The sequence below is a fragment of the Ictalurus punctatus genome, chromosome 29 (assembly GCF_001660625.3).
Source record: "Ictalurus punctatus breed USDA103 chromosome 29, Coco_2.0, whole genome shotgun sequence".
Lineage (NCBI taxonomy): Eukaryota > Metazoa > Chordata > Actinopteri > Siluriformes > Ictaluridae > Ictalurus > Ictalurus punctatus.
The window spans coordinates 8906057-8926623 of record NC_030444.2 but is presented as its reverse complement, the minus strand read 5'-3'; the positions used below and the strand labels follow the sequence as shown (position 1 = coordinate 8926623).

General features: G+C 37.5%; 2 protein-coding genes across 2 annotated transcripts in view; both read right to left on the bottom strand.

Annotated features, from left to right (window-relative positions):
* Nucleotides 1-139: 139 nt before the first annotated feature.
* Nucleotides 140-13388, bottom strand: LOC128629397 (serine/threonine-protein kinase Nek4-like). The gene is given in 3 exon segments (XM_053677347.1): nucleotides 140-2235; nucleotides 2321-3555; nucleotides 3558-13388. Coding segments are annotated over 3 exon segments (2319 nt in total). The 5' UTR covers nucleotides 3694-13388; the 3' UTR covers nucleotides 140-1287.
* Nucleotides 13389-13484: 96 nt separating this feature from the next.
* The window catches only part of LOC108260927 (proliferation and apoptosis adaptor protein 15), a 28562-nt gene continuing 21479 nt past the window's right edge, over nucleotides 13485-20567 (bottom strand). The window contains exons 2-4 of the mRNA XM_053677315.1: nucleotides 14760-14934; nucleotides 14420-14575; nucleotides 13485-13694 (exon numbers count right to left, since the gene is read on the bottom strand). Of these exons, the coding sequence (XP_053533290.1) occupies nucleotides 13630-13694; nucleotides 14420-14575; nucleotides 14760-14931 (393 nt within the window). The 5' untranslated portion in view covers nucleotides 14932-14934 and the 3' untranslated portion in view covers nucleotides 13485-13629. The remainder of the gene's footprint in view (nucleotides 13695-14419; nucleotides 14576-14759; nucleotides 14935-20567) is intronic.

Sequence of the window (20567 nt, the reverse complement as noted above, 5' to 3'; positions counted from 1 at the left end):
TTTAAGCCTAGACTTAAACACTGAGACTGTGCCTGAGTCCTGAACACTAATAGGAAGACTGTTCTATAACAGTGGGGCTCTATAAGAGAAAGCTCTTCCCCCTGCTGTAGCCTTCACTATTCGAGGTACCGTCAGATAGCCTGCATCTTTTGATCTAAGTAGGCGTGGCGGATCATAGAAAACCAAAAGGTCGCTTAGATATTGTGGCGCGAGACCATTTAGTGCTTTATAGGTTAATAAAAGTATTTTATAATTAATGCGAGATTTTACTTTGAGCCAATGCAGTATTGATAATATCGGTGTGATATGGTCGTATCTTCTAGTTCTAGTTAGGACTCTAGCAGCTGCATTCTGGACTAATTGGAGCTTATTTATATTCCTACTGGAACATCCAGACAGTATGGCATTACAGTAATCTAATCTAGAGGTGACGAATGCATGAACTAGTATTTCCGCATCATGTAGTGACAATATATTTCTTATTTTAGAAATATTTCTGAGATGAAAGAAGGCTATCCTAGTAATATTATCTACATGAGCATCAAATGATAGGCTGGAGTCAATAATCACTCCAAGGTCTTTAACTGCTGCACATGATGAAACAGAAAGACCATCCAGAGTAACCATGTGATCAGAAAGATTACTTCTAGCTACACGTGGGCCTAATGAAAGTATTTCTGTTTTATCAGAATTAAGCAGAAGGAAGTTAACATCCAATGTCTAATGTCCTTTACACAATCCTCAACTTTACTAAGCTTATGTCTGTCCTCTAGCTTCGCTGAAACATACAACTGTGTATCATCAGCATAACAGTGGAAGCTAACACAGTTGGTTTAAGTATCTCCTGGTATTTTCAAAAGTCTCTAGAGTTTATAAAACATTGTTTGGTCTTTTTCCAACCTTTACCTGTCCATTTTCAGTGATCCTGTACCCACTATAGCTCAGATTCCTGTACTTGGCTGGCAGGAGTGGAGACGAAGTGGCGATTTTTTTTTTTTTTTTTTTTACAGAAACCGAAGTGTTTATTATAAATCATCCTACATTTCGAAACATATATATCGTGTAGGCAATAGAAAAATGTTGACTTTCAATATAGAACCGGATCAGAAATTTACAATCATACAGGAGAAACGAAATGCTGGTCACTGAGATAAGTTGCATAAAGACATGTGATTCATTCAGTGCATTGTATCAGTTCATATTTACAAAGGAAATCAAAGTATAATCGCCAAAGTCTACTAATCATCAGTGGAGACATGATCAGGGTTTGCGCGTCAGCGGATTTACTCAGCATTTGAACGCGACGTCCTCGAAGAATTTTAGTTGCCGCACCATAACGGCGTACGCTTTGTACTTTTCTTCCCCCATCTGCTGCCGTAGCAAGACCTCTCGCTTGTCCTCGTCCTCCTCCTGCAGGAGGTCCAGGATTTTGTCCAGCAGTTTCACTCAGAGTCCTTTAACCATGTCTGTGCGCGAGTGCTCCACGGCTCTCCTAATCTTAGCCGGTCCTGAAGAGTCCTTTGATCGGACGTCACTGAAATAGAAGTCGCGCTCTCCCGCTCTGCTTTTCCCATGAAGCATCAGCGTGTCTCGGTACGTCGTGTTCAGTTTGAACTCGGGCACCATGGCCGAGTTAGACCGCGAGCTTTCCTGCTCACACAGGACGTCTCTGGCGTCCATTCGTAATGTCTGCGTCATCATCTGGACCAGGTCTTGCATCTCGTTGGTCTTGCTTTTGCCCTCTCTGTAGTCTCCCTCAGAGCGCTCTGTGGTACTGGTGGATGAGCTGCACTCCTCATCCGAGTGACACAATAATGATTTTCTCTCAGGCTGGTCCGTGTTCTTGGCATTTACCGAGGCAACATCGCACGACGCCCTTCTGACAGCAGGAGCTGACTCGCTCTGGTTTTCTCGTATCTTCCTCAGCTGCCTCCTCTCTCGGGCTGATAGAAGCCGATTCTGGGGTATAGGGTCATGTTGGTGATCAGAGTGTTTAGCCATCTCAACTTCACTTCCTTCTCTCCTTTTTATACCTACGGTTGGGGAATTTTCATGAAGTGGAGGCAGAGGCATGGAATTGGCTGCTTTAATTTTGCTCTCATCGTGGGCCACATCTCTGTCTGCACTGACGGGACGTGGACGGCTCCACGGAAGAGAAAGTAGGATGAATATGTTGCTTGCTGGTTTCTGAAGGAGCTGCAGTTTGCTCTGGGTTGTAAGACTCCATGAGTGCCACTGAAATAAATGGCCAAAGCAGCTTATCGGTGGATTCCAGAATAGTCCCTCTTTCTCCTGAAAGATGCCCTGCCTCAGTTTTTACGTCCTCCATCGCTGCCTGCTGCAGCAGTTTCATAGTGTCCTCCTCCACAAACGGAGCTCTGCTGTCTTTTACGGGTTTGATTCTTTCCGTGGGTTTTAACAATTCTGTCAAACTCGAACTCAGTAAAACAAGCGAGCGTTCTTCCTTTCCGATAAGGACACCTGATACTTGTGTTCTGGGGTGTGGCTGAGGAACGGCCGTGTCCTCTTTCTTTTTCTCGTCTCTCTCTGTCCGTTTGGCCGCTGAAGCTGCGGGTCGATGGGGTTTCACTTTCCGTAGCTTGTCCTTGTATTCCTGAGGTTGGATGTCGATGTCAGTATTGCTGATGGTTGCTACGTTCTGATCTGTTGAATTCAGGACGTCCTAAATGTCCTGACTTGGGGAGTTTATGAACAGGGGTGGGTTTGGGAGAATATTGTCCTTTATGCCGTTGTGATGTTTGGATTGATTTTCCTCTGACCTGCTTCCTCTGCTTTTCTGCTCAGAGTTGACACACTGTGGCTCCTGCTTTTGAAGAACATGCACGTCTCTTGGTATGTCTCTATTAGGCTTGCTGTTCACCTTCTTTTGGGAACTGGCAGTTTTCTCTTTAGTGGCCTCCAAAAAGACTGCAATCTGCTGTTTGATATAGGGCTGCCGCAGAATGTGTTTGACATCCGGTCTGTCGTCTGGCCTCTTACACAGCATTCGCTTGATCAGCTCTCCTAGCTGAGGATCGTACTTAGATGGCATCTGAGGCAACTTTCCCTCTACGATACGGTACACGAGCGAGTTCATGTCTTTTGCATTGAAGGCGTGTTAAAGAGTTGCCATCTCGTACACGCAGCAGCCCAGAGCCCAAACATCCGACTTGTAGTTGTACGACTTGTTGGAGAAAAGCTCAGGACTCATGTAGTACGGTGTTCCGATCAGGGTGCTGGCCATGTCATTCTGATTCTCCAGAACACGTACGATGCCCAGATTACCCTCTTTGATTATGTTGGTCTTGGTCAGGAAGATGTTCTGCATTTTCAGATCTCGGTGCAAGATGTGTTTCTCGTGTAAATACTGAAGTACCATGGCGATCTGGACAAACCACCCCACCACCTGTCTTTCAGGCAGCAGCTCACCCTTCTGCTGCTTCAGCCTGTGATACAGGTCTCCTCCCTCACAGAAGCCCATAACTATATAAAGCTGATAGTCTTCTCCTTTCCATGATTCCCGGTAGGTGACGATGTTGGGATGTTCGAGCTGTGACGGCGCTCTCGCTTCGACGATGTTCTCAGGTTCAGCTTCTTGATGACGTACTATTTACGGTCAGATTTGTGTTGCACCAGGTTCACCTCACCGTAACTCCCCTTCCCCACTACTCGGATGAAAACATGGCTCTCCATAATTCTCTGTAAATTCTCTAATCGTAGTGTTACATCGCGGATCAATCGACTAATCTTCACTTGATGCACAAGCAAGTATTTTTGCGGATAGATCCAAGTTCAAACTTTTGATTTGATTTTTTTGTGTGTGTGGCAGCGATGCTACAGAAAATTGTCAAGCCAGGCTTTTTCATCACCAAGCAATGTGGCCACGTGAGCATTAGAGTTTATTGGCTCAATGCTGTAAATGGGATTTTTCACAGCGCCCTCTTGAGGTTAGGAGGATGTTTACAGAACTTCATCCATCCATTTTCTATACCAGTTATCCATCCAACACATCTTTTTATATAATAGTTATTTTTATATAACTATAGTGTGTGAAAATCTCAGGAGATAAGCCACTGAGATCACAATTTTCCCCCATTCTAACATGTGATGCGCACATGTCTGATGTGTGTTTGACCTGTATCTGCATGATTTTATACATTGTTCTGCTGTTGCATGATTGACCGATTGGATAATTGCATGAATGAGCAGGTATACAGGTGTTCCTAATAAAGTGGCTGGTGAGTGTATATTAGACTAGATGTTCATGTGTGTACTGCAACTTGTTTTCCAGCCAAAAATTTGTTTTTTTGAATATATATATTTATTTAAAGGTAACATTTAGTAGTGTATTTAAGACAAAAATTAAATAATGAAGGTATTTGCTGTTTTATAGTTTTCTGACTGATTAGCAATTAATGTTCTTCTCAACAGTTTATTTGTAAATAGTTTGTAAAAATGAGCAAATAAAAAAAAGAATTATTGGGTTTAATATGACATTCATTAATGAGCATTTTCAAAGATTCCAGTCAGTGCTTAGAAAGAAATCTGGTAGAAAATTGTTTTCCTTTTTGTATAGTAATAAAGAGCATATTGTTTATATGATGCATAATGAAACTTAGCATAATGAAACATAATGACATTTAGCACAGTTTCAATATTCTATTACAGATTTATTCCTCCTTTGCTGTTATAATAACCACTCTACTGCAAAGGCTTTCCACTAGATTTTGGAGCGTGGCTGTGGAGATTTGCCCAATTAGCCACAAGAGCATTAGTGAGCTCAGGCACTGATATTATGTGAGTCTGGGGTGCGGCTGGTATTCCAGTTCATCTCAAAGGTGTTCAGTGGGGTTGAGGTCAGGGCTCTGTGTAGGCACTCGAGTTCTTCCAGTCTAGCTTTGGCAAACCATGTTTTCAAGGAGCTTGCTTTGTGCACAGGGGCATCGTTATGCTGGAATAGGTTTGGGTCCCTTAGTTCCAGTCAAGGGAAACTGTAATGCTACCAGCATAGACACCCTACACAGTTTTGTTCAACAGTTTAGGGAATGGATATGATTGTAAGGTGTCCACATATTTTTGACCATATAATGTAGGTTTGTTTCAGATGAAGAAAAAAATAAATCTAACATCTTCAACATTCATACTTAAATGATTTTAAGATGCATGTAGCCTTTTTATGCCTCTGCCATCAAGTGGTGAAGGAACTATACAGAGTTGTCATTGTAACCAGCAGATGAACAGATTAGATTTAGGAATTAATCTGAACAGGATGAAGGTCACAGCAAAGTGAAATGTCTGAAATAGTTTTTCGTCAATAGCTTTCTTCCTGTTTGAAGTGTATTTTAAGAGTAGTTCTTCCATACAAATTAGACTAGACTTGCATCCAAGTTGATGTTGGTGTTGAGTTCTACTTGTCTTGTAACAGGCTCATTTTATTGAGGGACTTTTGGTTTCCCTTATGTTTTCACTAAATTATTTTGGCATCAGAAAGAGAAGCATCTTCCACACACCTTCCACAAAAATAAAAATCCCATCTATAGGTTAGCAAATGTATTTTAATATAATATATAATTAAATATTTATACAGATTTCAGCACAATGACATAATGGCATCATTTCAGTTTAATTTACTTCATAAATGTATTATTCATTTTTCATACTACATCTATATTTTGTTTATTATAATCGCAAAATAGCTGTCCTCAAGAAAATAAAATGAAATAAAATAAAACAGCATACAGCCCGTAAAAACGTTAAGCAGTTTGATGTCAGGAAAATTATAAACTATTAAGAGATGCATATCAAAATAATCAGCATAAGTAAAAAAAAAAATCTGATCAAGTCATGTGCAACAGGATCCTTCAGGAAATTCTTAATACTCTACTTCAATCGTTTATTGGGACTTCCAATAAGATCCTGGCTGAAGATTCTCAAATAAAAATATGCTAGAATTCAAGAAGTCATCACTTCAATGTTGAGATTTGTGTCATTGTTGAAAGAAACAAGTTAATTCTGGAGAGCAGATAATCAAATGGCATGTGGTCAAGGCTGGATGATGCACTTAGCAGACCTTAGTAGCCATGCACTTGAATTGTTGGTTGCAACCTTACATGCAAGTTGAGGCTCCATAATTTTTTTTTTTTTTACAACCTCAATTCCAAAAAATTTGGGACACTGTGTAAAATGTAAATAAAAACAGAATGCAATGATTTGCAAATCTCATAAGCCCATATAAACCCATGTGTTATAACATATGCATTTATGAGATTTGCAAAACATTGCATTCTGTTTTTATCTACATTTTACACAGCATCCCAACTGGAATTGGGGTTGTATTTCTAAATGACCCTTGAAAAGGAAAAAGTGCTGCAAATGCAATATAAATATCACACCATAAGCATGTCTTGCCAGGAACAATTCCATGTTAATAATATGTGCCAGAACTCATTGGAAAAACCAATACCTAAGACACATCTATTGTATTATAACTTATTTCAGCATGGCATGTAACAATATCACACTCATTTTCACTCACATGGGCCTAGCACTGCACTGAGCACCTCAAAACACACTCATAAACACACACACACACTGCAGCACTCTTGCCTTTAACGTTCTGTTTAATATATGCTGTATTTACAGCATGATTTGTGATCAAGTGTTTATGTACAGTCTCTAAGCAGACTAATTTGGCATAATACCAAAGCAGGAGAAGATAACTTAAACTTTATATCTCTTGAAATATTTCACATATAAAAATCCTTTATGGCTTCTAATAATAATAATAATATGATATTTATTTCTTGGTACTGAAGAAAAATCAAGTGAACTTACAGTGCCTTGCGTGAGTATCCCCCTGCCCCGTGACCTTTTCCAACACAGGAACGGTTCAAAACCAAGAACCTGAATATGTTAGAATGGCCCAGTCAAAGCCCGTTAAGAATCTATGGCAAGACTTAAAAATTATTGTTCACCATCCAGATTGACAGAGCTTGAGCAATTTTGCAAACATATCAGGATCCAGAGGTGCAAAGCTAACAGAGACGTAATGTATTCCCGCAGACTACTAATCAACTATAATTGACCCAGGGGGTGAATACTTATGGAACCAACAAATGTCTGTTTTTTTGTTTGTTTGTTTGTTTAATTAACCTGTGTGTTACAAAATTATATTTTGCAGCTTCAAATGTTAGACATATTGTGTAAATGGAAAGGTAAAAATCCGAATTAAGCCCATTTTAACTCCAGGTTATAACAGTATAAAATTTTGAAAAGTTCAAGGAGGGTGAATACTTATGCAAGGAATTGTATTTCAGCACATGAAAACTCTCGACATACCTAACTAGAGCTCCTATAACAGGTCGTAAGTAATTCATTACTGGCTCCTTTCTAAAATCGCTATATTAAAGGACTCTACCTTTCATAATGCCTTTAGCAAAACTTTATGTGCAAAAGTTATTGGCTCATTTTCCAATCTAATTTTTTAAATATGAACATTTTCATGTTAGTTGAGACTTACACTCTGATCAGCTCTCCATGTTTTCTATGTTTACCTTGTTAATAACACATAACCATCACACAGCTTCCTAGACTATTATCAAATACGTTCTAATTTATCTACAAGCAAAATCATGTTTGAATCCTGTCGCGTTAGCAAAACAAGCATAGTCAGAAATGATCAACTACAAATGATTTGACATCACTGTAACAAAAATACTAGAATAAAATAAGAAAGAAAAATCGTCTTATATCAAGACAAATATATATCTTAAGCTGAAGGTAGAATAGAAACAAAAATACATTAATGGATTCAGTACTGAAGTAGTGAGAAAATAAAGTAGCTATATTTCCCCCAAGTTTGATGGCTACAGATGGCCAATTACAGAGTCTGATTCAGTTTTAAAATGAAATTGAAATTTCATAGCAATCAGAGGATGAAAATAATAAGACCAAACAGGAGTATCAAAAGAGAAAGCATTACTGCCAGATTGCAAAAAAATCCTGAGGCAAGACTCCCAAATAAAAACTTGTCTTTTTTTCCAATTGAAATAATAGCAAAATCAGGCTCAATACACGTCAGATTCATTGCAACTGTTAATTGACACACATTCTCATATTTTCCAGTTAGTAAGCAAATTTCAGTACATAAAAACCAAAAATACATTTGCATTAAATAAATAAATCAATAATAAAACACACTGCTATAAATTCAGAATATATATTTACAACTTACCTAAAGGTGAACACATCAGCCAGAATTGGAAAAATCTTTTGATTAATAAAAAATACTTTGTAAGTTTAAATCATAATTGAAAAATAATTTTTAAAGGTTATTATATTTAGATTTTTGTTTGCTCTAGACTTTTTTTTTTTTGTAATAAAGCTAACGCTAAAATGAAACACTGTGTGGGTCAGTCATAAGCCGATAACGGCTCACTTTTACCGTTAGATGTTTTTTGCAGCATTGTTAAAGTCGATATGTTCTTAATGTCATGAAATCCAATTTGCCAATATGACATTTTGACAGTAGGACCTTATGCTCTTATGTTTAAGATGATGTCCATTATACACTAGAAATGTCAAATTCAAATTTTTTAAGACTATTGGTCAATTATATGCCCAAACACAAATACCAAGTTCATATATTACTTGCATGTTGAAGTACAATGACCAAGAAATGCTAGGAACATATGTAACAAATATGCACAGTGCCATACTATGTGTTATCTGCATAGAGCTATATCAGTACCGACTAATTTCATACTGCGAACCTGGCAAAGCAATTGGTTTGCATTCATATAAAATGGTTTGCAATAATGTACAATGATCATATAGGGACTGAAACCGGATTAACTTTATAGACACGTAATTATCCTTGCCTTCCTATACTGTTTTTAACACACCCTTGTTGACATCCCATGTGAATTATGAGCATATAACTTAGCCATATGTACACTTCTTCCAATTTATGCAGTGTGCAAACCAGCTGGTTTGCTGACTGTGTTAATTAGCTAGCTTCCTAACTAGCTAGTAGAATAAAGTCATGTATTACAGTATTGTTTAGATTAAGTAGTCTTGTCTACATAACACAACACAAATGTCTTATTGCTCATCTAATACACTTCTTGGCATTGAGCGAATACAGTACTGGAACGACTCTTAAAGGAAAAATCCACCCTAAATGACTTACATGGTACTATTTATAATGATAATATAAACTTTTTTTGTTTAAACTTCGCTCATTGAAATGGCTGTCTATTTTCACTTTGCTTAACAGTTTCCCACATTACCCACAATGCCATTCAGCTACCTGCTATTAGTGGCGCCAGTGGGATTAGTTCTCATTTTATGTCTACCTAAAGGGAGCGATGCAGCAAAGCTTTAGACTTTTAGTCAGTCCAGCTCTATCACATTCCCATCTGTGCACTCTGTTCAAACAGATCAGTTTCCAAAGCTTCAAAGCTTTCATGCTAATACCACCACCAATGCCATCACACTCGTCATCTCATCGTTTGTTCACTAGTGGAACCAAGACTCTGCTGTACTCAGCACAACTGTGTTGTGTAGCTGCATCTCATACTGTTACTTCTATGTTGGAATGCTCATTAATATGATGTTGAATGTTGCTGAAAATTGGTGAGTGAGAAATTATTATTGCGCTTTTGTTTTTAGGAGCCAACAGTGAAAGCTAACTGTTATCCCTTAGGTTTGAGATTGTTCAAATTTGTTTCTCCTATTAAATACAATTGTAACTGCACTAGTATTGTCCCCCGTGACATCAGCGGAGCACATACTCATAGGAATAATAAAAATAGAGCACAAATGAGCACAAGGATTGTTAAACAAAACAAATATTTCAATATAAACATGTTTAATGTGTTACAGGGTGAACTTTTCCTTTAAGAGGGCAACAGGGATTCTGGCTCAGGGAAGGTGATGGTGTGTTAAAAATAGTATTGAAATGCTGCCCATGACTTTTCCAAAAGGGTTATTAACTAACTGATTCGTCAGCGTCTTGGCAAGTCAGAGCTACAGTAACAGGTACAAGCTGGGATTTACAAATGCAATCTGAGCCTAAGCAGTGTGACCAATGATTCAAGCTGGTACTGTGAACTGCCCACAGACCAACAAGATATATAAAAATAAAGTGAGGACATTTCAAGGCCCTTTTCGTTGGTGTCAGTTATTATATCATGATTAATTGTAAATTTGTAAGAGTTATAGTTGGGGCATGTCTAATTTATACAATAAAATTTACCTCGCTTGTTGCAATTTTTGATGTTGTTGTTGCATGAAATAGGATTGATTAGCTTGTGGCAGTCTGATAAATGATCAGACATCAAAAATGACTAACCATGTAGGACAAAGTCTAGAGTTACTTTCACACTAGGTAATAAAATAAGCAGAACATTACACCGGTTTTAAAGCAAATAAACCAAATGAATTATATTAAATTGGCTTATATGTGCAAAGATTCAGACTTCTTAAACTACCCAGTTGAAGATTAAACAGCAAAAACTATCACATGGTCACAAACATTGAAACTTACATACACAGCTGGAAAACAGTAAAACAACTAAAACCTCCAACCCTCAGACTGAACTTGTTAGGCGATTCTTCACAATCCTTAATAAAAAGCGTACTGTCAATCCAATCTGATGTTTAAAAAAAGTCTTGCTTACAAAGGTCTGGATAAGCATCTGTTTTTAATTTCACACAGGGAGAATAAACACATACTTCAAAACGATGTATGTCATCTGTTAAGAATCTGTGGGACTAGTCAAAAGTGGTAACGTGAAGCACCACTGCGAAAAAAACAAACATGTTATTCAAATTGTCTTATTTTTATCCATGAACTAATCATTAATGGTTAAGCATTAAAATGTAATTGTTGATGCCGTTCAGTCAGATGAGTCGTTTATCCAACCCTATGTAAGAAATGAATTTTATGAAACTGGTCCTTTACAAGTTTTAGTTGAATACCCCTGATACGTTCTGACAAGTAATCACAGATCTACCAGGTATTTGTTATCAGAAGGCATCAAATCATGAATTCACTTACTCCATCTGTTAGACTTGGCAACCAAGGTTACAGAACAGTATGACCAAAGTACTTTATAGAAACAAAGACGATATTTGCAACAATGCTTAATACTACATAACCAATTAACATCCAACTCTGAAGATATTTCGGATCAAGTTTATCACAGTCCAACTGGAGAATTCTAAAGGCAAAATTCAACTTATGACATCTATAATTTGCCAGACAAAATCACATGAAAATAGCTAGCAATATAAATCAAAACACAAAGGTTTACTACAAGTAAACCAATCCAAAAATACATTTTGTTTGTTGGCACAAGGAGAGGAGAGGATAGGAGAGGTATAAATTGGACTTTGTTGTTGTTACACAAACCTAGTTAAGGTCTAGGGGATTTTTGGGGACCACATATACCCTGCAAGTGCTGACATTTAACACTAGCTGTAAAAAGAACATCACAATTGCATACACACGAAAACACATTATTTACTCAGCAATTATTCTAGCACTTAATGTCATATGAATGCATACTGGTATTTAGCATAGCAAAAGCAACAGTCTGTTGAGGCTGGGCAAAAGAGACACAGTGATCTAGCTAAATATTGGCTAATATTAGCTAAATAATTTTAAATCAACAGTCTTTCTGCAACTGGACAAGATCATATGATGGCTTGGAGGATGAAGATGCACTTGGAAATGTTTTTGATAGTACATTAATTCAGTAATACTAATTCATTTCAGAGACTGTTTCAGTTTCCTTTACTATATATGACAGTTTATTAGGGGTCCAAGCACTAGCAGTGCTGGAACCCTATTTTATTTGCTAGGATTTTAAACCAGGGGTGGACAAATCACTAGCCCAGGACAAGCTGATTTTCTGTCTGGGCTGTTTGTTTGTTTTCCTTCGCTGCCCAGCAGACAAGTAGGTTAAACAACCAAAGAAATAAAATAAAACCTTACTACTTTCGCAAAACAAAAGTTTTCATTTGATTTTCATGCGACACCTTGAATACCACTGCCTATTGCACACATTAGCCAAGGCAATCTGGTTGATAGCAGTCACGTCATAACTAAACATATTATAAAATAAAGACATCAGACTCCAATCAACATTACAGCTTATAGAAAACATTCACCGATGACTTGCTGACTTTTTTGCTGAGGTCGCAAAAACAATGTGATACATCGCAAACTTTATCATAGGATAAGGATTATGGTTACAGTTTTAGTTCATATACTCAACTCATTCCCTTAGTCTGTATTAATGTACTTAACTAGCTGGCCATATGTTACATTATGTGAGCTACCACTTTCTAGCCTAGTCAGTTAGATTTACCAAAACTCGGAAAAATGGGGCTAGGCACCACATTAGTGCTTCCACTTCACTGGTGAACTAGCTAATAAATTTGTGATTTATCCACCCCTGATGCCCCAATTGGAGAATTACTTTAGTACAGATTATATAATTCTGAATTATTACATTGTTAATTGTAATGCTAATGTCCATCAGATTTCTCAGATTTCTAATTATGCATCTTATGACATTTTCATGTAAATATATAGTATGCTGAGAAGTACAAATAATTCATTCACAGTTTATGATTTAAAATAATATACAAACTCAACATTATATTAAGCCCTAACAAGCCCTGTGCTTGTGCAAAAGTTGTCATTTTATGAGCGTGAAGCCAATAAAATTACGTGGAATGATGTATTTTCGGTCACTGTTTAATCCTCAATCACAAACACTGTTTATGTTTGAGGTATTTAAATCTAAAATCCCAATATATATGCCAATGAAGCTTTAATATGGGCATTCTTATCAATATCTGGAAAACAGGTAACCCTCATGATATGTTTGATATGCGATATAAGCTATTAATCATATAATGCTTAGGATAAATAAACAAAAGAAATAATTAAAAAAATAATAATTTAAATTTAAACAGATCTAATCATGCACACATGTAATGTGTCTCTACGGAAGGCAAATGTTGGCTTTGCAATTATCAAATGATTCTTGCCACTAAATTCTAAACAGTTTTGCAGGTTGTTAACTTGTGAGTTTTAAAGGGAATCTACAGCCAAGTGAACTGTACTTACACTATTACTCAGAGTAGCATAGTTGAAAAGAAACAGGCTGGAAGATTTATCACCATATTAGATATGTGAAAAGTTCTCGGTTACTCGGGCTGCTAAGACTACACTGTTGCATTCAACATTTCTATGGTCAGAAAAAAATTCTCTTCCATTCACACACACATTCGCTTACATACTCACTGACAACAATTTTCCATAGCAGGAATCACAATCTCAGTGACACTCACGGCAAACACTAACTATTGGTCCATTACATCTTTCCTTCTCTTACTCCTTCTTTCACCTTCTTCCAGATTTCAAAACTTCTCGAGCCTCCAGGCTTCAGAATGTGGCTTTGAAGCATTTGCCAATTCAATTGGCTGTTTAGTTGTTTGGGTGATGGCTTCTGGTGAGCAAGTGGGACAATGCGGGGTTTAGAGATGAGAGCTGAAGATGATTTGACAAGGTGGAGTGCCATGGACAAAGAAGAAAGGTCACAAACTTCAAGCTCAGACTTTCTTAGGGGGAGGAGCCAACTTGATAATCTCATCTTCTGAAGGCTGGCGAATTATATCTGCAAAAATGAGAACAGCAGGGTTTTGATTTTTTAAGTGACATTTGGTTAAAATGGGGTCAAAAATTCTGAGTGTGACACAATCCAATCCAATTATGCTTTTCAGTGACTTTGTGTATAATTTGTAATCTATCACATTTTATCTATGGTCTACCAATGTACCCAATGTATGTCTGTTGTATGCAATGTTACATACATTTTCCTTCCCTCAACCCTGGCCATTCCCTGCTGATGAATTGCATCCCCATAGCATGATGCTATCACCAACATGCTTCAATATGGGGATGGTGTTCTCATGGTGATGAGTAGTGTAGGATTTTGCCTAAACTTATTGCTTTGTTCCAAAGCCAAAAAAGGAACATTTTGGTCTTCTCAGACCAGAGAACATTTTTCCACATACATACACATAATGGCTTTTTTTTTTCTTTCAATAATGCCTTTCTTCTCATGATGCTTTATGATTGCTCTTTAAAATACAGCATAGTTCAAGTACATGGAAATAACTTTTTTTTGTAAAATTCAATTTTTTGACTATTATGACATGGTGATATATCATCACACCCCTAATTAGCATACAGTATTTGTCCTAATGAAGACCTAATGAAGTAATATACACTTCTCCACACTGGACATTTAGAATTTTTTGCATAGTGGTTGGAAAGCCATACTCTGAAATGACTGGCGGTAAATTCTGATAAGGGTTTAAAAAGAAAAATGGTTGGTACCCTTGTATTTCTTGGCTGATGGGATCCGTGTGAGTTTAGTGTCAATTTCATCATCTTCTGAGATCTTCAGCACTGTTGTACGGTACTCAATGACCCGTGTCAAAAGATCAGGCCGTCGTGAGATTTCAAAGATGTGCTCAATGTAGGAGAGGTTATCTGCAGACAGACAAAGAAAAGACCAGAACACAAACACATATGTTATCCGTCCAAACAAAGAAACAAATTTTCTAGTTGTATCTCAAAAAACAGACATGACTGAAATGGAAACAAATGAAAGACATTACAGTGTCTAACACCTAGAAAATTAAAGTCTGTTCTTCCCACATGTCCATTCTCTCACCCTGAGCTAGCTTATCATTTTTTTCCAGGTAACTGAACCACTCTTTGGACGAGGTGATGGAGTTGCTCTGGTCTTCAGGGATGTCCTCCTTGCAGGCCGATTTCAGCTGCTCCAGATCCTCGTTAGTGATGTTCTCGCACAGGTCGCTCAGCAAAGAGCTGTATTCCGACATGTTCTGGAAAAAAAAGGGATTTTTAAAAAAAAAATAAACACCTGAATGGGTAGCCACCATAGTTTCAATTCCAAAGATCTATGCAAGAGATGTGAAATTACAATTAATGAAATTAAAACCACAAAAAAGCATATTAAATGTGTTTATATTTAAATATTTGTGTAGCAACGTAGTGCTAATTGTTGATTGGTGCTATCTTTTCATTAAAAGCTGCATTCACAGGGGTACACTGCTTACAGTACAAAGGTATGTAATAGGAAAAAAAAAATTCCAATGCTGTTAAACATATTCGAACTTGTACTCTAAGTTCCAGAATGAACTGCTGCTATGTGATGCAGTTGGGCTCAGTTATGGAAGAGACTCGGCTCAGCTAGTTAGCTACAAAAGATCTACAGGATGACAGGCACAATGACACTGATGGCTGTATTTACCATTAAGGTTCAAGCTTTGGAACCTGATCTATTTGAGCAGAGTGTACAGATGTGGAGGTGGTAGAGCTGGACAGACTAAAGGAATAAAGTGCTGCTGCATCAATTTATTTAGGCAGCAATGAAGCTAAGGATAAATCACACTGGTGCCACTATTAGCAGGTAGTCAAATGGCATTATGGGAAATTTCGGTAACTGTTAAACTTCTTTCATTAACATTATTTAAGCTAAAGAATCAAATAATTTAATTGCTGAATAAATCTTGCATGCCACCATATGAATTATAAAGATAATATGCAAGTCCTTCAGGGTGGGTTTTTCCTTTTAAATGCATTAAAGGTCATTTGATCCTCAAATATCCTTTACATTTCCAAACCCTAAGTCTAGTTATCCAGAAACTAGATGGAAAAAATACAAAAAGATTAAGACATGCTATGTTTTAAGAGGAATCAAGATATGGAGTTCACGTTAATTTGCCTTGTACATGGCCTCTTCTGGCTTGCTCAGGATGACACACATCTCTCCGAGCCCCTCTAGTGGAGCTCTTATTGAACATGGTTTGATAGAAAGACTCAGAAGACTTATATTTTGGAAATATTTTGGAAAGTGCTGTTATATTGTCATTATAATGATTGATTGGTGTAGTTCTCAAATGCAGATTTATATACCACATCATTCATCCACATCAAAATGGACACAAGCAGTCTGCAGAATCTGAAGCTCTTACGCAAGCTTGCATATTCTAAAGTGCAGCAACTTTAAATTATAATGAATTAAATGAACTCCTGGGGCAGTAAAACACATCCCCTTCGCTGTATGCACAAACATAGTGCTCTCTGTGTATGAAATGTGACCAAATTGTACTGTTCACAGCTGTAGGCTTCACTATCTACCACTATTATGTGGTACTGTATGTATTTACAAATATATGTGCATTAGCCACAAAATAGAATGAATAAAACCAGGGACACAAAGGCATCTTTTACACACATACACTCAATTAGAAAATGAGCCTCTGCTCACCGCAGTTCCTCTATTGTGAATTGCATATAAATAAACAACTGGTACAGAGCCATGGCCTAAATACAAGCATTGCAATTACAATATCTGGGCAATAGAGGGCCTTAGTAACAGGCATTCAGCAATAACTGAAAAAAGGAGGGACTCAAGAGACTCAGTGTTTCAGGTGAAAATAAACAGCTAAACCAGAGGCTAGGAAATGGGCTCAAACAGGATTAAACAAATAAGGCAACATCATTACTATTTCAAAACTCAGCATCAGCATACTTGAATAAGATAATCAAAAATAGTTATATGTGGTGGCCTCAGAAAGATCTTTGACATTTTCTACTACATATACTGTATATATATATATACACATAAATCTCAGGCATAACCCCAAAAGTGAAAAATAGAGAAAACTGCATTTAAAGATTTCACTGTCTATACCAATATAGCATACAGTCAAGTCTATATTTGGACATTGACAAATTTATTGTTATTTAAGTTATCTTCCATAGTACATAGGAGTTGAAATTAAATGAATATGGGCCAAAAGAATATTTCATTTGAGGCTTTTTACATCAAGATCATGTGAACGCTGTTGAAATTACAGCAATTTTTATGGGGCTTCCCCTTTTTAAGCGACCAAAAATAATTTGACAAACTAACAATCAGAAATTAAATTGCCATTTTTAATACTTAGTTGCAAATCCTTTGTAGTCAATAACATCCAGAAGTCTGCCAGAACCCAGAAACATCACCAGATGCTGGGTTTCTTTCCTGATGCTCTGCAAGGCCTTTACTACAGTCTTCAGTTCCTGCTGGTTCTTGTGGTGTTTTTGCTTTTGTAAGTCAAACCCATGCTCAGCTGGATTTAGGTCAAGTGACTGACATGGCCATTGCAGAACATTCCACTTCTTTATTACTTCTGTATGCTTCAGGTCATGGTCATTATTCATTATTTAATTTCAAATACTATACTGTGTTAGACAGCTAAAATAACAACAATTCTTTCAATGTCCAAATACTTATGAACATGATTGTATTTACAGTATATGGCAGTCTGGGAAATCCATTGAATGTTGGTGGTTGAATTCTGGCAAATGGACAAAAAAGACAAAGTATAAGGCGTTCGTACCTGACATCACTGCCCGACTTCACTAATGCGCTTGTGGCAAATCCCCACAGCCACAATCCAAAATCTAGTGGAAAACCTTCCAAGAACAGTGGAGGTTATTACAGGGGGGCACTAAATCTCCAATGGGATGTTCAAAAAGCATATGGGTGTGACAGTCAAGTGTCCACAAACTTTTGACCATATAATGTATATTTCACCAAAGCAACAAGGAATGTTTTTATTTCCTTTTGAATCTTGCCTAGGCTAACTTTCTAGTTATGATGAGTAAGGAGCTAGTTTAACAAACACGGTGGTAAAAACCTTCTATAGTGAATGACAAATTTTGATCAAGTTGTTGGATAGCAAAGTGTCAACTAATAAGCTTAATCAATTGAGATCAGTTTTTGAAATGCTCAAACCAACCCACCTGTGCATGAAAATCCCAGATCAGCAGTTTCAGAAATATTCAAACCAACCATGCCACAGTCAGAGTCACTGAGATCATATTTTTCCCCATTCTGATGTTTGATGTGAACATCAACTGAAGCTCTTCAACTGCACCTGCATGATTTTATACATTGCTTATATACATTGCTTTGTAAACCACTGCTATATGATTGGCTGATTAGATAATTACATGAGCAGGTGTACTGGTGTTATTAAAGTGGTCTGTGATGTACAAGGCATGAGACACTGTCACGGAGGTATTGTCATACTTTTATGCTTTAGGAATATCTGCCTTGCACTTCTTTTTTGAAAGCAATGACAGCAGTACTGGTGTCATTACAATACAGTACAAAGAGACAGAGACTTGGCTGTCTTTGCATAAATGGGTATGACAAAATAATATGTGTAAATGTTATAATGCTGTGAATTTTTCAAACCGTTACATCTTTAGTTTAAATGCATTTAACCTAGTAATGTAATTCCTAAGCCTCAGTACCCCCAGCAGCTCTACGTGTCTAATGCAGCTTCATTAAAATGCTAGAAAAAAACATGCAGAATCTCGGAGAAAGGTTAAATGGCAGCTCTTTGATAGGTCAAGTTTAAGTGGTAGGCTAAATGAAAGGTGTTTGATTGGCTTCGCTGAACAAAAGTGCTCCTGTAATGGAGATTTGTGCTCTCCAGACACTGACAGTAGGATTGTAAATACTCCCACACTCTCATTACCATAAACGTCACAGTTCATCTTTTCAATTATGCCAACGTTGAAAGATCGGCACGGCTGCCCTGCATTACGCACAGGTGAAAATATGCACAAGAGGGAGTAAGAAACAAAAGCTTCTCCACAGTACATTACCCAATTCCTTTTTGAATAGCACATTTTCTGCTACCTTTTTTCTTTTTTCCTCAGTGATGAGTATAAGCATTAAGCAGGAAGCTTGATGCATTCATGAGGAAAGTTTGCAACAATGACAGGGATGGATTTTAGGCTATCTATTGCAATGCATGATTTGATCGTATGCCTCTTTCCTTCTCTTTGCACTTCTTGTCTGTCTTCTCTGGGAAGAGTATGACATTGTTCCCCACACTGCCTGCCCCCCATCAGGCACACGAGAGAGAATTGGAGAAAGGACCTGTCCTTCACATTCTCACATACAAGCCTGCTTTTGTCTGCCTGCTCAGTCTCCTGCTTTCTGCCTTGTGTGTGTGTGTGTGTGTGAGAGAGAGAGAGAGAGAGAGAGAGAGAGAGAGAGAGAGAGAGAGAGAGAGAGAGAGGGGCTGTCAGGGCTGTACTGGTTCTGGGCATGCCATTTTGTCGCTTTTGTGCATAAGCATGTGTGTGTGTGAGCATAAAAACAATTGGGACGGTTCCTCTTCCCCATGACTAAATTCTTAACCCCCCCCCCTTTTTTTTACAGGGTCTGGCTGGGAGCCGCTCAGTCTACAGGCTGCTCTTTTAGGCTCCACACACTGCTCTTTTAATGCTGCAGAATCTACAATGTCAAGTGTTAGTGTACTGGACTTGCAAAACCCAACGCTAAATTCAAACTAATGTCAAATCCAAATGCTAGCACTACAGTATTCTTATTAATGACAAGTAATTGCCATGTGACACACAGAACTGTCGAATTGTCTAATCTAGTCAGAAAATGTTGATCAGAAGCATTGAATTCTCAAATCTGATTGGTCAGAAGGTGTTGATTAAATTCTAAAACAGCAGCTGACAGTAGTTCTGGCTGAAATCCGAATCACAGGTTTATATTAATGCGCTTGATGTAATACGTTATCATTTTTATAGTGACGACTAATTCACATGAGACTTGAATGGAGGATGTGCCACATTATTTTTAGCTTAATCATAAACCGATTTTAAAGTGTTAGTATTTATTGACGAAAAACATATAACTGGTGAAGCTTTCTGTGAGGAGATGTTTATTAACATTATGGAAGGAGTCTCTAGTGTCAGTGCTTCATAATAGTTAAAGGTGAAGCTGTTCCTGTGCATTTTCCACTACAGGAAAGTCTTCAGGACAGAGGACTTTGAGTTTTGCGTTTATCGGTGACATGACAAGCGGCATTTTTTTTTCTTCCAAAGAGAGCAAAAAGAGAGGCTGGTGACTGAGTGAATGCTTATAGCTGTTATAACATAAGTGATAAGTAAGAAATAATTAATGACAGAGTGGTCTGTGCGGCCTGATGTGAAGAGGATGGATTTTACCACCTGGAAGTTGATTATTTTCCTAGTCATATGTACCACACCAATTTGACAACAAGTCATTTTTATATTTATCAAAGAATGGCAGTTTACATTTACATCACATTTACATTTATTCATTTAGCAGATGCTTTTATCCAAAGCCACTTACAAATGAGGAAATACAAGCAAAGCGATATATCAAGCAGAGAACAATACAAGTAGTGCTACCATGCAAGATTTATAATTGAGTTTTAGAGAAGCAAAGTGCGCAGAGTAGAGGTGTAAGGGCCAGAGTAATTTTTTATTTTTTTTACATAGTTATAGTTAATGAGGAATGTGGAACATCTGAGAAACAAATGAGTTCTTGAAACATATCCTGCTTGTTATTCCTACTTAGAAAAATTATGCTTGAGATCAGATATCCTAAGATTTTTCCACCATCTTGGGT